The sequence below is a fragment of the Erpetoichthys calabaricus genome, chromosome 5, assembly GCF_900747795.2.
Source record: "Erpetoichthys calabaricus chromosome 5, fErpCal1.3, whole genome shotgun sequence".
NCBI lineage: Eukaryota > Metazoa > Chordata > Cladistia > Polypteriformes > Polypteridae > Erpetoichthys > Erpetoichthys calabaricus.
In genome coordinates this window covers 23,909,782-23,923,965 of record NC_041398.2, presented here as the reverse complement: position 1 = coordinate 23,923,965, position 14,184 = coordinate 23,909,782, and the positions used below count along the sequence as shown (strand labels likewise).

The window sequence follows — 14,184 nt, the reverse complement described above, 5'->3', positions numbered from 1 at the left end:
GACATGTTACAAGAAGAGTACACCATAAAATGGATTATTTCTCACATATATGAAGGTTCAAAAAGAACTAAAACATTTCAGTGGTTCTTCACATTTTCATTCTCCTTCTCTATGTAGCCAAACTCTTTTCACCTGTTCCTGTCTTTTCGTGTTCCTCTTGATCCAGACTACTGATCTCTGTCGTCCTCATGTACAGTTCGTGTCTGGTACTGTCTGCACAATATTCATGGATTCCCAAAGCCTTCTCCTCATTTTCCTCATTCAGTTTATTCATCATCTTCATTTCCCCTATTTTTCAGCTGTTGTGTATCAGTCCTTGCCACTAGCACATAATTTCTCCCTCCTTCTGTTAAAAATCAATAAACTATTAACAATTTGTATGATTTCTATATTTGTTGATTTTATCGTTGACATCACAATCGCCACTTTTTTGTATGCCAATAGTGACGAGCAAAACTGGCAAGTTTCATTTACTGAAACTGGCACTAAAAATTAATTTCAATGCAGGTTTTGCAGTTGTGAAACACAAATGTCACTGATGAGGTTTTGGAAAAAAAAAATTTTCTGGATGGAAAACCATGAAGGAACAACGAAAGTACTTCTGGGTCCAGCATAAAAGGAGGGAGTCTTCTGCCACAGAGTAGTCAGAGTCAACAGCAGAGTTTATGAGATTATGTCGGAGGTGTGGAAGGAGATAAGAAAACATATTACTTTATCATATGATTGTGGAAGAGGATTTGGAGGTCTGTGAAGGTACTGCAAAATAAAAGTATCTTGTGTTCTATCCCAGGATTGTGTCATGTAGTTGTGTATCGGGGTTTAGGGGCTCAGTTGTGCTACCTAATGGTCTAAGCTCTTATTTGTGTATTTGTGGCTTTTCAGTTAGTTTGGCCAAGATGTCTTTCACCAAGTGTCATCCCCCTTCTAATGTCTGGACAAACATCCACTAAACCCTTTAACTGTGCACATTGAGTTTCAGCTAAAAGATTAGCTATTAGACAGAAGCAGGATACTTAAATTAACCAGCAGGTGAAGTATAAAGAATGGCCATTAGGTGCATATTAAATGATAAAAAAAAACTGAACAGGCAAATTTTAGGAAATTATATTCTAAACTGTAAAATACAACAATGTATATTATGTTTTGCTCTACAAAAAGGTGAAAAGCCTAGTCGGTCAGACTGAAGTGAACACAATCCAGTGTAGACAATTCCGATTAAAGCAAAGATTTCTGGTCTGACTGCCTAGGTGAAAATTAACGGCAAGAGCACTTAAAACAAAAAAAAGAGGGCACTTCTTCACTCGGAGGCCTAGAAAAACAACACAGTCATTAGGCTGAATGGCTTAGTGAGATGGTTGTACATGTTGGTAGTTAGCTATACAAAGGAGGCAGAAGAATTAAATGCTGTTCTCTAATATACATATTTTATGATATTCTTAAATGAAACTGAACTATCACAAAAACTATTTAGGTGATTTCACAATTTGTTTGAGTATGAGGTATTGTCTTCTTTAAAGGAAATCAATTAAAGACTTGGAAGAGATTTCCCTTCAATTTAGTTCTCTACAGGATCTATTAATATGGACAGCACAGATTCTCCATTAGGTTTTTCGTAAAATACTCACAGTAAAAAATCAGGGAGGAGGTGACAGCCAGTAGCACAGAACACAACAATACAGGTATGAGCAACGGCTTTAAAAACCACAGTGTTCTTTTATCACTCTCTGGAGACGGTGATAAGAGGCAAAAAAGAGCATAGTGTCTTATAAGGCGTTTAAGGATGTTGTGGTGTCCATGTTATTTTTACCTCCATTGGACTGCTTTTCATCTCCTGACCCCGACTCCAATAGTGTTGAGTGCTTGGTGCTTTACTAAACTGCTGCAATGTCAATAAAAGTCAATAAAGAAGGAAAACATTTTCTACTGAGATGTGGGGAAGAATCTATTATTCTGATTACCAATGAGATATCCGTGTGAAAAAATAAGTGGCGTTAGTTGTTTGTTGGTTATATAAAGTGTTATTTTTGGTCATCAGTAAATTGGAGTTTGACACCATTCAGTTATAGGAGAACCTCTGCCGTTCTTCAAAACTGAAGGCAGGAGGGATTGTGATTTCCAGCACGTAAGATCCAGTCCTGATGGTGAAGTAATACACTGCAGTGCTGATGTACAAGCTGATTTTTTGGATACTTTTTATTGGTCAGCCTTTATTAGCCATACTTACCTACAAAAATAAATGATAGGTAGTAACTATGAGGATGAAATCAAAGGTTTAAGAAACAAAGGCTTACTTTTATTTGGCAATATAAATGAGAATTTAATTTTAAGAGAAATTGTGTAAGCTGAAATTTGTGCTTTACATTTTATCACAGATCTCCACAGATAACCTGAATTCCTCCAGCAAATAAAAGGACGAGCATCATTGTCGAGACCTTTTTAGACAAGCCTCTTCATACATAAGCTGCATACAGATCAAAATATGCCAAATAAGTGATGTTAATCAAGAGTGCATATTGCTAATATTCTACACAATCTAGAACGCTTGAGTTCAGCAAGGAGGATGATGTACAGCATATCTCACTTTTACAAGCCTTGATGGTTAAATTTGTGCACCAGTATCATCCATAAGTCTGGACTTGTGTTTAACCAGAAAATCGACTGAAAATATTAAAATCTTTATTCAGTACTCCATGCATCCAACCATTTTATCATCTCTGCTCACAGCTCAAGATGTGGCCTTCCCTAATAGATAGTGTTGAGCAAAACAGAAGATATTTGTTTCATACCAGTGCCGTAAAATTTGCTTTACATGTTATTCAGCATCTGTGAAACCTGTAAAATGAGGCTTCTAAAAGTTTTTATGGGATGTAACTCAGAGATTATTCCTCCATATGGGTCGTTTTGCAGCAGAAAATTCTCCAGGCCATACCCCCTCCATGCTCTGCATCAGAATAAATTGTGTCATGATTTTTTACTTGGAGAAAAAGGTTGCAATTGGGATAAAAATGTGTCCTAATGGGTTAAATTTCCCGTGAGGCAAATTTTTTTGCAAAGGGAAATTTTAAGTTTTGCATGAATCATTTCACTCATCACGATTAACAGAGTTGAGCAACTTTTTACTCCAAAGCAAAATTCCAGTGCATAGACACAGAAATGGAAGACAGTCTATAACAGAGAAATTTGACTTGGGAGTCACATCATCCAGACTCACTGAAGGAAGGTGAAGTAAACAAGGAGACAGGCTGCATAAAAAAGCACCATATTAGTCTAGATAGAGAAATGGGTTAACTTGTCAGTAACCCTCAGCTGAACTATTCTATGGAAGCAGGAGAGGAGCAGAGCGCAAGCCGTGTGCTGGCTGGAGCTGCTGGGCACTGTGACATTGCAATGAACTGGAGAACACAATGCAAAGTGGACTCTATTTTGATATAAGCCAGGAAAATGTCTCTGTGTGAAAAGAAAAACAGTACAAGAAAACATTTTCCTGAAGCCCTACTACTGCTTTGAATTTACAGTTCCAATATTTAATAAATGATATTTCTAGAAAAGTGATGTTACTATAAACCGTGTGTGGGACACTCATCCACACCCACAATGAAAGACTCGGGCCGTTAACAAGAAAGTTGAGCTTACCTGCAAGAAACTATAAGCCATGAAGAACACATAAAACCAAAACTACCAGCTAAATTACATCAATTCCTTTTCTAGCATTGAATAAGCCAGATCATCAACAGTATTTATAAAATGTGAATAATTGTTTGTAAAAGAGTTAAGGGAACATAAGACTACCTAAATTCTCAGAGAAATCCAAGAAAGATATCCAGTCAGCCAACACTTTGTGCTTTGTATTTTTTTGTTTGTTGCCCATTATCTTTGTAAATACATATACACATTCTGTATATTTTTTATGTATATAGCATGCCTCTCACTCCTAATTGTCTCAGCTCATCACCTGCAATCACCTTCTGTTTTTCCAGACAACATTCTGTTTGTCCATTTTGACTTCAAGCTTTGTTCTTCTCTTTAGCAATGACAATAATTCACAGGCCAGAGTAGCAGCTTGCTTTTCAGGGCATCAAACCTTGGCTTATGACAGTAGGCCTCAACAACTATATTTTGAAAACATCAAATACTAAAATGTGACACTGGGTGTAGACATTTAGTGACATTTCAGTCTCAATGAACCTTACTGACTTGCCATTTATGAGTTGCCTTATCAAGCTTTGGTTGATATGTTCTTCATGGCTTACAGTTTGTTGCAGGTAAGCTCAACTTTTTTCATCTCAAGAGTTTTTGCGAAAAATCTTTCTTCTACAGTTTTTTTTTTGTCAGACAGAGGCATTTTTCTGGCTTATATAAAAATAGAGTCCACTTTCTGCTTTGTCCACCGGTTCATTGCAACATTATGGTGTGCAGCAGCTCCAAACAGCAGATATCCTCTCCAAGTGCCATAGAATATTTCAAGCTGATTTGGAAGATTCAAAATTGTCACTGAGGTCATTTATATCACTTTACTGACTCTTCTTTTAAGTGTGTCTTGGTAACGAGTGTCTGCACATCTTACACTAGTCTCACTGGTACTGCCGACTGGGATAGTTAATGTCCTCAAAGATTTCATAATTTCTTTAACAAATGCATTCACAATGTTAAAAATAGATTAAAAATAATGACAGCTCCTGAAACTATTCAGGAAATGTTAGAAGTTCACAGAAACATTAGAGTAAAAATCAAATACAAATAGTTTAATGTTATACTGAAGTCACTGGAGATGCAGAGTGCAGCTGTCCTCTGAAGTCAGGGATGCTGTAAAGTCCATTGAGATGAAGCTGCTGGTCTGCTGTAGTTTATCTCCTCATGAATCCTCTTTGATTCTACTGAGGTCTGGTGCTGGTCACTCCCATGACTCTTTGTGGCTTCTACTTGCTTGTTGAAGATGGCCTAACTTGGCTTCACAGATCATTTTGCTTTTCTTAGAGCATAATGCATCATACCAGCCATTGTATTTCTTGGTCACCTGTAGCTGAACACAGTCCTCTCCAGCAAGACCATTTCCATCACCAGTCCAGTTGTCCGGTTCAAACCCATCATCATCGTCCCTTTGACCCCAGAAACTGCAAAAGAAGAAAGAGATGTTATCAGTGATGAATTGGTAACTGCACTCCAAAGATGCCTGAGACACACCTTGTATACTGAGTCTGAGGTCCTCAGAAATAGGAAACAGAAGAACAAACTTTTTTGCACAAAAGTGGACAGATTAGAGACGAATGTGGGTGATTTGGTTTTAGTCAAGTTGAATTATACATGCATGAAGACATGAACCGCTACTGCTTTTTGACATTTGTATTATCTCATTTGTAATCCACTTTACATTATCATTATTTAGTTTAAGTTAACTCTGTCTAACCGCATGTTACTGCAAGGGAGACCTTACCAAGAGCACAAAGCTCCCACAACCTAACTCTGAGGAGCATCACTAAGGTGCACAAGCCCCACCACAACATCAAGGTGATGGTCCAGAGTGGGTCTAAGGTTATTGCATAATCAACATGTCAGTTACCCAGTAGTATGCGCATAATGTTCAAAGTGCAAGCATTTTTAGTTATAAATATTGTAAAATGAATACTTCTGGGGTAGTGCACAACTGTGAAGTGTGTTCAAATTGGATTGAGCTTTTGAATAAAAGAAATGGCACTTGACCAATGAATGAGAGGGAGAGTCGAAACTTCAGCTAAAAAACTCAGTCTGTTGTGTAGCTTTGAGAAAGTGGGTGTTGTGTTTATTGGAGTGCAATGCTATTACTGTTAATATAATCTTGGGTAATTTGTACAGTTACAATGTACTTTAATGCTGTTGTAGATGTTTATCATGTGCTTCAAGTGCTACGTAACCTCATTTGATTTCTCATTATTTACTTCCTTAAATGTTGGAAGTGTAATATCTTCAGTTGCAACTTGTAAATGTTTATTCAATTAATGCAGTCCATTAAATGGTGATAGTTCTCAGATACTGAAAAATGCTGTTCCTGGTTTACTGAGCAGATTGTGTTAATGCCCTTTTGTTTTTGGTTTAAGTTACTGTAATGTATTTGTACAGTGGATTCACAAAGTATTCAGACCTTTTCAATTTCTGCACAAGTAATTGTATTGTACATTTAATATTAAATGATAAATTTGACACATCCATAAATGTATACTCAATAACGTATAATAATAAAGTGAAATCAAATTTAGAGAAAAGTTTGCCAGTTATTAAACATCAAAACTGAAATCTCTAATTTCCGTATATATTCGGACTCTTTGCTGTGGCTCTCCAAATTGTGCTCAGGTACTGTACATCCTGTTTGCTTTATTTCTGCTTGAGATGTGTTCAGATTTTAAAACTTCACTGTCTATTGGGCTATTTTCCCCTCTTTTCCTAATCTTAACCCAAGTGTGTTTTAACCCTCTTTTCTTCTATTCCTAATTTTAATCTAATAATTTTTAATTTCAGCTCAAAGCGGGGTGTCTCCATTGAGAGAGACAGGGAGAAAACAAACCTGATGAACAACTTTTTTAGCAGGTTTGACCACCCTAACCCAATCTCACTCTCACCTCAGAGTACTGCATCCTCCACCCATCCTTCTGCTGATATCAGCATAGGAGAGAGTTTTCCCCCCACCCACAATTACAGCAGCCCAGGTAAGCAGAGAGTTGAGGAGACTTCGTGCTAGCAAAGTGTAACGGTTGTCACATATTTTTTTGTGTGCTTTTAACTGTTTCTGCCACTTGCTTCCCTTTAGAGATTATGTCCAAAGGAATAATTGACTGTGGGATATCTCTTTAAGGGGAGTAGGGGTCCAAACAACGCCTGGGGGTCCTTGCCAAAATGTACTTTGGTGTGACGTAAGAGGAAGAACAGACTTTAAAAGGCAAAGAGGCGCGTATTTGAAAAAAGAGAGGAGTGAGAAGGAAGTTTGTTTAAAAGAGTTATCTGGGAAGGTGAATTGATAAAGGAAGTGATTGGTAAAGCAAGTAAAATTCCCAAAAGTACAAACGGTTAGGGTTTGTCTAGTGATCGAAAAGCAGAGGTGCTGGCTAATCGGAGAGGAACCTTGGAGCGCACGATTTATCGTTGCATTTGTGATGCAAGTGGCGGCCATGGAGGGACGCTAACACAGAGACACCCGGGTGAGACGGATTTCAGCTTTTAACAAAGAATCGTCGCCAGGCCGGTGAGATTGCTTCTTTTACCATATTAAATCAGTATACGAGTCAGTGGAGCGTATCTGACTGGATTACTGAATTTATCACAGACTTCCCAGGCCGTGTGGTTTAGAGACTTTAAACAAATATAAAAGGGACTGGGGAATGTGTGGGGATTGTGTGTACGTTTGTCTAATTTATATTTGTATATATACATATATATATATATATATATATATATATATATATATATATATATATATATATATATATATATATATATATGTGTGTGTGTGTATTTAGACGTGTATGTTTAGTTTGATTTATAATATATATTCTTTTTGTTTGGCTAAATAATTGTTGGGGTGATTATTTCTTTTTATTTTGTATAAATTCATAAAAGACAACTCCATCTGGGGACATCAAATTGGGGCTCAGGTTCCGTCGGGTTTCGTACCTAATAGAATTTAATTTTCCTAAGAGTAGGAGTTTTTTGTGTGTTCCGGGCTCCTTATTCAATTTAAGAGGAACTCGCTACAAAAGCAGCGGGTCCAGATGGAGTATCGCCACGACTGCTGAAGGCCTGTGCGTTGGAGCTGGGGAGTCCTCTACAGCATATCTTCAAACTGAGCCTGGAACAGGAGAGAGTCCCGAGGCTTTGGAAAACATCTTGCATCACCCCAGTCCCAAAATATCACATCCTGGTGAGCTGAATGACTTCAGGCATGTTGCCCTGACGTCACATGTGATGAAGACCATGGAGAGGCTGCTGCTTCACCACCTGAGGCCACAGGTTCAACACGCCCTCGACCCTCTGCATTTCGCATACCAGGAGAAGGTGGGAGCGGAGGATGCCATCATCTATATGCTACACCGATTCCTCTCCCACTTGGACAGAGGTAGTGGTGCTGTAAGAATTACGTTTCTGGACTTCTCTAGTGCCTTCAACACCATCCAACCTCTGTTCCTCAGGGACAAGCTGACAGAGATGGGAGTAGATTCATACCTGGTGGCATGGATCGTGGACTGTCTTACAGATAGACCTCTCGGGAACTGCAGGTCCGACATTGTGGTCAGCAACACAGGAGCACCGCAGGGGACTGTACTTTCTCCGGTCCTGTTCAGCCTATATACATCGGACTTCCAGTACAACTCGGAGTCCTGCCACGTGCTAAAGTTCTCTGACGACACTGCTATCATGGGCTGCATCAGGAGTGGGCAGGAGGAGGAGTATAGGAACCTAATCAAGGACTTTGTTAAATGGTGCGACTCAAACCACCTACAACTGAACACCAGCAAAACCAAACAGCTGGAGGTGGATTTTAGGAGGACCAGGCCCCTCACGGACCCCATGATCATCAGAGGTGACTATGTGCATAGGGTACAGACCTATAAATAACTGGGAGTGCAGCTGGATGATAAATTGGACTGGACTGCCAATACTAATGCTCTGTGCAAGAGAGGACAGAGCCAACTATACTTCCTTAGAAGGCTGGCGTCCTTCAACATCTGCAATAAGATGCTGCAGATGTTCTATCAGACGGTTGTGGTGAGCGTCCTCTTCTAAGCGGGGGTGTGCAACATAAAGAAGAGGGACGCCTCACGCCTGGACAAACTGGTGAGGAAGGCAGGCTCTATTGTAGGCATGGAGCTGGACAGTTTGACATCTGTGGCAGAGCGACGGGCGCTGAGCAGGATCCTGTCAATCATGGAGAATCCACTGCATCCACTGAACAGTATCATCTGACAGACTGAGGAGATTGTTCCTCCCCCACACTATGCGACTCTTCAATTCCACCAGGGTGGGTAAACATTAACATTATACAAAGTTATTGTCTGTTATACCTGCCTCACACTCTCCACCTTGCATTTTTTAACTTGTACTGCATTTTTATCACTCTTTAATTAATATTGTTTTTATCAGTATGTTGCTGCTGGGGTATGTGAATTTCCCCTTGGGGATTAATAAAGTATCTATCTATCTATCTATCTATCTATCTATCTATCTATCTATCTATCTATCTATCTATCTATCTATCTATCTATTGTGGCACCCGGCTGGGGTTGTCGCCCGGCCGGGATGCCCAGGAGGACCGGAGGAGGGCTTATGAGGGGGCGTCCGCTCTGGTTGCTTTGGGGGCCACAGGTACAGAGATTGGAAGCTCTACCCTGTAGGGAGCCGTGGTCACCGTCAGGGGGCGCCCCGATGCCTTGGGAGCCCTGGACCTCAGCACTTCCGCCACACCCGGAAGTGCTGGGGGGAAGAGAATTGTGGACACCCAGAGGACTTCCGGATGTACCGCCAGAGCTTCCGCCACACAGGGATGTGTCTACGGAAGCCCTCAGGATGCACCTGGAGTCCTTCCGGGGTGAATAAAAGGGGCCGCCTCCCTCCAGTCATGGGCAAGAGTCGGGAGGAGTAGGATGAAGCTTGGTGGAGAGGAGTGGAGGTGGACTAGAGACAGTACGAGGCATTGTGTTGTGGCCAAGGACTCAAGGGGTGATTGGTGCTGCAGCACTGGGTTGTGCTCACGATAAGTGTAAATAATAGTGTACAATAAATGTGTGGTGGACTTTAAAATGCTCTCCGTCTGTCTGTGTCTGGGTCATCTTCCACACTATCTATCTTATTGTGAGATATGGCCGGTCATTCATCCCGGCCAATACCCCCAGGCCGCCAAGTGGAGCCCTCCCTGCAGCATGCAGGTGCCCCGAATGCCAGCAGGGAATTATGGACATTGGAGTTTTCCTTTACAGCCCTGCTGGATACCACGGGGGCCACTAGAAGGCACTGCAGGGAGGAACAGCGACTATTTGCCCTACGCCCTGGAAGTAGGGAACTTTTTATCTGACCCGGAAGTGATAGAAAGTCACATGGACTGAAGGATTGGAAACACTTCCGGGTCAGGGACTATAAAAGGACGATGGGAGATCCCAGACGTTGAGCTGAGCTTGGTGGAAGGGTGTCAACACGTCTGGGACAGTGGAGGATTGTTATTTGATTATTGATTATTGATTGTTTATTGAGTATTGTGGAGTGGAGGGTGCTTTATGCAAATTTATTATTATAATAAATAATAATTCTGGGCTTTTACCTGGTGTCTGGTGTGGTGTCCGAGGGTTCAAGGGAGCGAGAGTGCCCTTATCTATCTATCTATCTATCTATCTATCTATCTATCTATCTATCTAATCTTAAAAGCTTAACAGGAGCACTGAAGTTAATAGTTATTCCTTGGGGTCCCACTACTAACCCACACATCCTTTCATTTTTTATGTTTTTATCAGAACCTTATTGGAATTATGTTTATATATTTTACAATGTTTACACTTTAGCTTTTCTTTTAGGTTAGATTATATTTTTAACACGTTTAGATCAGCTTTTATATATTTGCATTTTTAATATTGATTTTAGAAGCAAATTTTATAGCAGATTGGTAGCATTGCGCTTTATGTCAGGACAAAAACTAAGCCATGAAGTCCAAGGAACTTTCGGTAGACTTCCAATATCAAATTGTGGTGAGGCATAGACCAGGAGATAAAGCCATTTCTAAAGCTTCAAACAAAAGTCATTTTACATTTTAAAGGACACTGAGACCACTCTAATGTGACATCTATAGGACAAAGTGGCTTTAGTGGCACACCAGGGCTGTAAGACAGCAGATTTAGCAGACATCTAACCGCATGAAGCCCCCACTTGCATTCCAAACTAAGTGAATGAACTCCAGCTTGTACCAGAATTTCTCTGTTCTTAATCTGATAACAAACGTTTAATTCAGAGTTGAACAGACATCTTTCCAGAGACGGCTCTGCAGACATTTTGAGCCAGAAGGCATGGAAAGGACTAAAGCATAAACAAAATAAATAAAGAACTATAAATCAATGAAGGCCAACTCTGATGAACACAAGAACTCGCCTATGATGAGACACTGTTTTGTAACTGGACATGACTTTAATCCAATTAAAAGAAGTTATACCTTCCCTTAAATTTTGATGCTGGACCTTGTCTGGCTCTCTAAATTGGCTTTCTCAAGGGAACTATGAAGAAACTCCCAGGGGCTTCCCTAGGAAACTCCTGAGCACACACTCCAAAAAACGACTGAAAATCTCTGAAACAAACCGTCTCTCTGAAACTAAAAGGTGATGAGTCTCTTTATCTCTCTTTGGGGAGCTGAAACCAATAATCTTTTTCTTTTTTGTGGACCATAAAGTCTAGATTTAGTCTGCCAAACCAAAGCTGCATGCCAGTAGTCCGAACAAGCTGAGAAGCAGCCATTACTTCAAGATGAGAATATCAGCAGCTAAAGCCATAAACAGTAATGATTTTCCCTATGAAGTTGCAGATGTCATAGCAAAGGGCCTAACCGAGGAAGGCACAGCACAGCACTGACATAGGATCATACAGGAAAGAGAAACAGTACACTCCACATATACTAAATTGTAATTAGGATCTTGTACAAGCACACAAAAGAGACAGACTACAAAATATGTGTTGTCATTCATTTTGAAAGAAATACTCTCAACACTCGTGCCAAAGGATTCATTTTTATTTGTTCATGGATTGCTTTTCTCAGCAGTTGAAGTGAATGAATTCACACAAATTCTGGAAAACAAATGGCTAACGTCAATCATTTTTTAAAACTGATTAAGAATAAAGAGCAGACTGCTTTAATAATAATGAAGAAAAACAGTTCTTATTTACTTTGATTTTCTTCTGGTTTGGTGATTTGTTTGTTTAGTGATCAGAATTCTAAACATATATAATGAGGGAATGTTTGAATACACCCTCTAAGAAGTAGCATACCACAAACTAAACCTTTTAAAGAAGCCAACAAGGTCACCCTGAACGATCCAAGACTGGACAAATTCAAACACAGTAGCACCATTTTTCAGTGGAGATATGTGGTAACAGCTGGAGACACAGATCTGCAAATCTGTTTGGTGGTCACTAGATGGCAGCACCTTCTGATTTCTTTAAAGAAAAACCTAACAAAGAATTCCATTTAGAGTATGTCTTGTTTCTCTAATCAGTTGATATTGTGAGAAGGTTTTTTTTTTAAATGAGTAAACTTATAAGCAGATGATTAGCAGAAAATGAACCCCCCCACACCCCCCCACCAAACCAGCGAACTCCAAACTAGAGTTAAGACATAACTTAATATAAAATCAAGAGGAAAAGCCTGTTTTCAGAACTTAAACTTTTCTGAAGAGACCAGTTTACAATTCACCTGCCATGGGAGAATATTTATGGTGTAAATATGCATGCTTATATCCAAATTCCAAATGTCTCTTCTTTTCTTTCAGTTCCTTCAAATTTGTATTTAAAATTCACCACTTTACCTGTTATTAACATCTAAAGGTCTACCATCCACCCACACAAAGTGACCTTCTATCTCCTGATCAGTCAGTCCAATCCAGTGCGGTCCTCCTTTGCTTTTTGTTGTGCTTATTAGGAAACTCTAAAGAAGAAAACAATAAAAATAAAAACAGACATGCACCTGGGAAGTTTCACAATTCACTGTTTCTAATCTAGAAGCCATTTTTTACTATTTCAGATGTTGTCTGTCTTTTCATTTGCATATAATTGTCTCCTTGAGGGACCATCACCACAATAAAAGGTGTACCTGTTCCTCTGTGTTCTCAATAATCACCAAGTGGCCCTTCAATGAAGTGCAGTGATCACGACTTTTATTCCAGGTCATGTATACACTTGAGAAGAGGTAACACTTTGTGTTGAACTGCAGCCAATCCTTTGGACAGACAGCACACTTCCTTTCTGTGGAACCAAAGTTAGAGTTAGAGTTAGAGAAAAGGAGACTGCTGAGCTCAAAGTCTACTGACAGTGCCCAAAAGAAATTAATAGGAAAATAAACTTAGAATTAAGTGATTAAGTGAGGACCTGGGGATCAGCACCTTGGGCAGCAACTAGTCAAGAGTAGGACAGCTTTAAGTGACCCACATGAAATTCATACAGAGGCACAGATTTGCTCCTTGGGAGATATTGAGGAAAAGAACAAGTATCTGGGGTGTCAAAAATGGGGGCATTTGGACAAGACAGTAGTTTATGGAGGGCGAAGGATTACCTGTTTAAAAGGTATTAATGTGAACCTCACTTACCATTTGTAATTTTGTTTGTAATAGGACAGTAGTCATCCAAGGCCGTAAATCTCAAAGTCAGCTTGGTGAAGTTCTCACTAATTGAAGAATATCTGGAAAGAAGCTCACTGTGATTAGTTTTCAGTTCATCATTTTGAGACTGTAGCTCACTGAAGCTCTCATTCAATGCTGAGTGCTGGTTTTGCAGGTGAGAGAAGTTTGTTTGTAACAGGTCCAGTTTTTCTTTGATAGCAGAAATGCTGAGTTCCAGTCTGTCTTCATTTTCTTTATATTTATTTCCAGTCACGTCTAAAGAACCAAACACAGACAATTTAGACACATTTCTTACATGTTTAACTAATGAATTTTGTCTTTGGAAGGCATAGTGAAGAAACTTCATGGACCTGGGTGCTGTTCCCAGTCTGATCACTGCGTATGTGGGGTACTCCTGATGTCTAAGCTGGTTTTCACCACGTCCTCTAGTTTCTTCCATTTCTTAAAGGCATACATGTTAAATTAATTTGCAGCTTTCATTTGTTTTATGTGTGTGAGTGAGTGAGACCTGTGATGTACTGGCATTCCATCCCAATCATCCCTGAGATGGGCTCTGCTTCCATTGATTCATCTAAGACAGGGGTAGGCAACGTCAGTCCTGGAGAGCCGCAGTGGTTGCAGGTTTTTGTTCCAACCCAGTTTCTTAATGAGCAATCAATTATTGCTGATGAAACACTTATTGCTTAAGTGATAGTTTGATGCTTCATTTTAGTGGTCTCGCTTGTTAAGTCTCCCCGCCCTTAATTGCTTATTTCAATCTTAAACAGCTGCATTCAGTGTGTTAATGGCTCCTTATTTAGTAATAAGATGTAAAAGACAAAGCAGCCAGAAGTTCTCCATCTAGCAGCTAGCTGGC

General features: G+C 39.8%; 1 protein-coding gene across 1 annotated transcript in view; it reads right to left on the bottom strand.

The window, feature by feature from the left end:
• Positions 1-4,588: 4,588 nt before the first annotated feature.
• The window catches only part of LOC127527757 (asialoglycoprotein receptor 1-like), a 70,055-nt gene continuing 60,459 nt past the window's right edge, over positions 4,589-14,184 (bottom strand). The window contains exons 6-9 of the mRNA XM_051927580.1: positions 13,296-13,583; positions 12,803-12,954; positions 12,519-12,637; positions 4,589-5,111 (exon numbers count right to left, since the gene is read on the bottom strand). Coding sequence (XP_051783540.1) covers positions 4,892-5,111; positions 12,519-12,637; positions 12,803-12,954; positions 13,296-13,583 — 779 coding nt within the window. The 3' untranslated portion in view covers positions 4,589-4,891. The remainder of the gene's footprint in view (positions 5,112-12,518; positions 12,638-12,802; positions 12,955-13,295; positions 13,584-14,184) is intronic.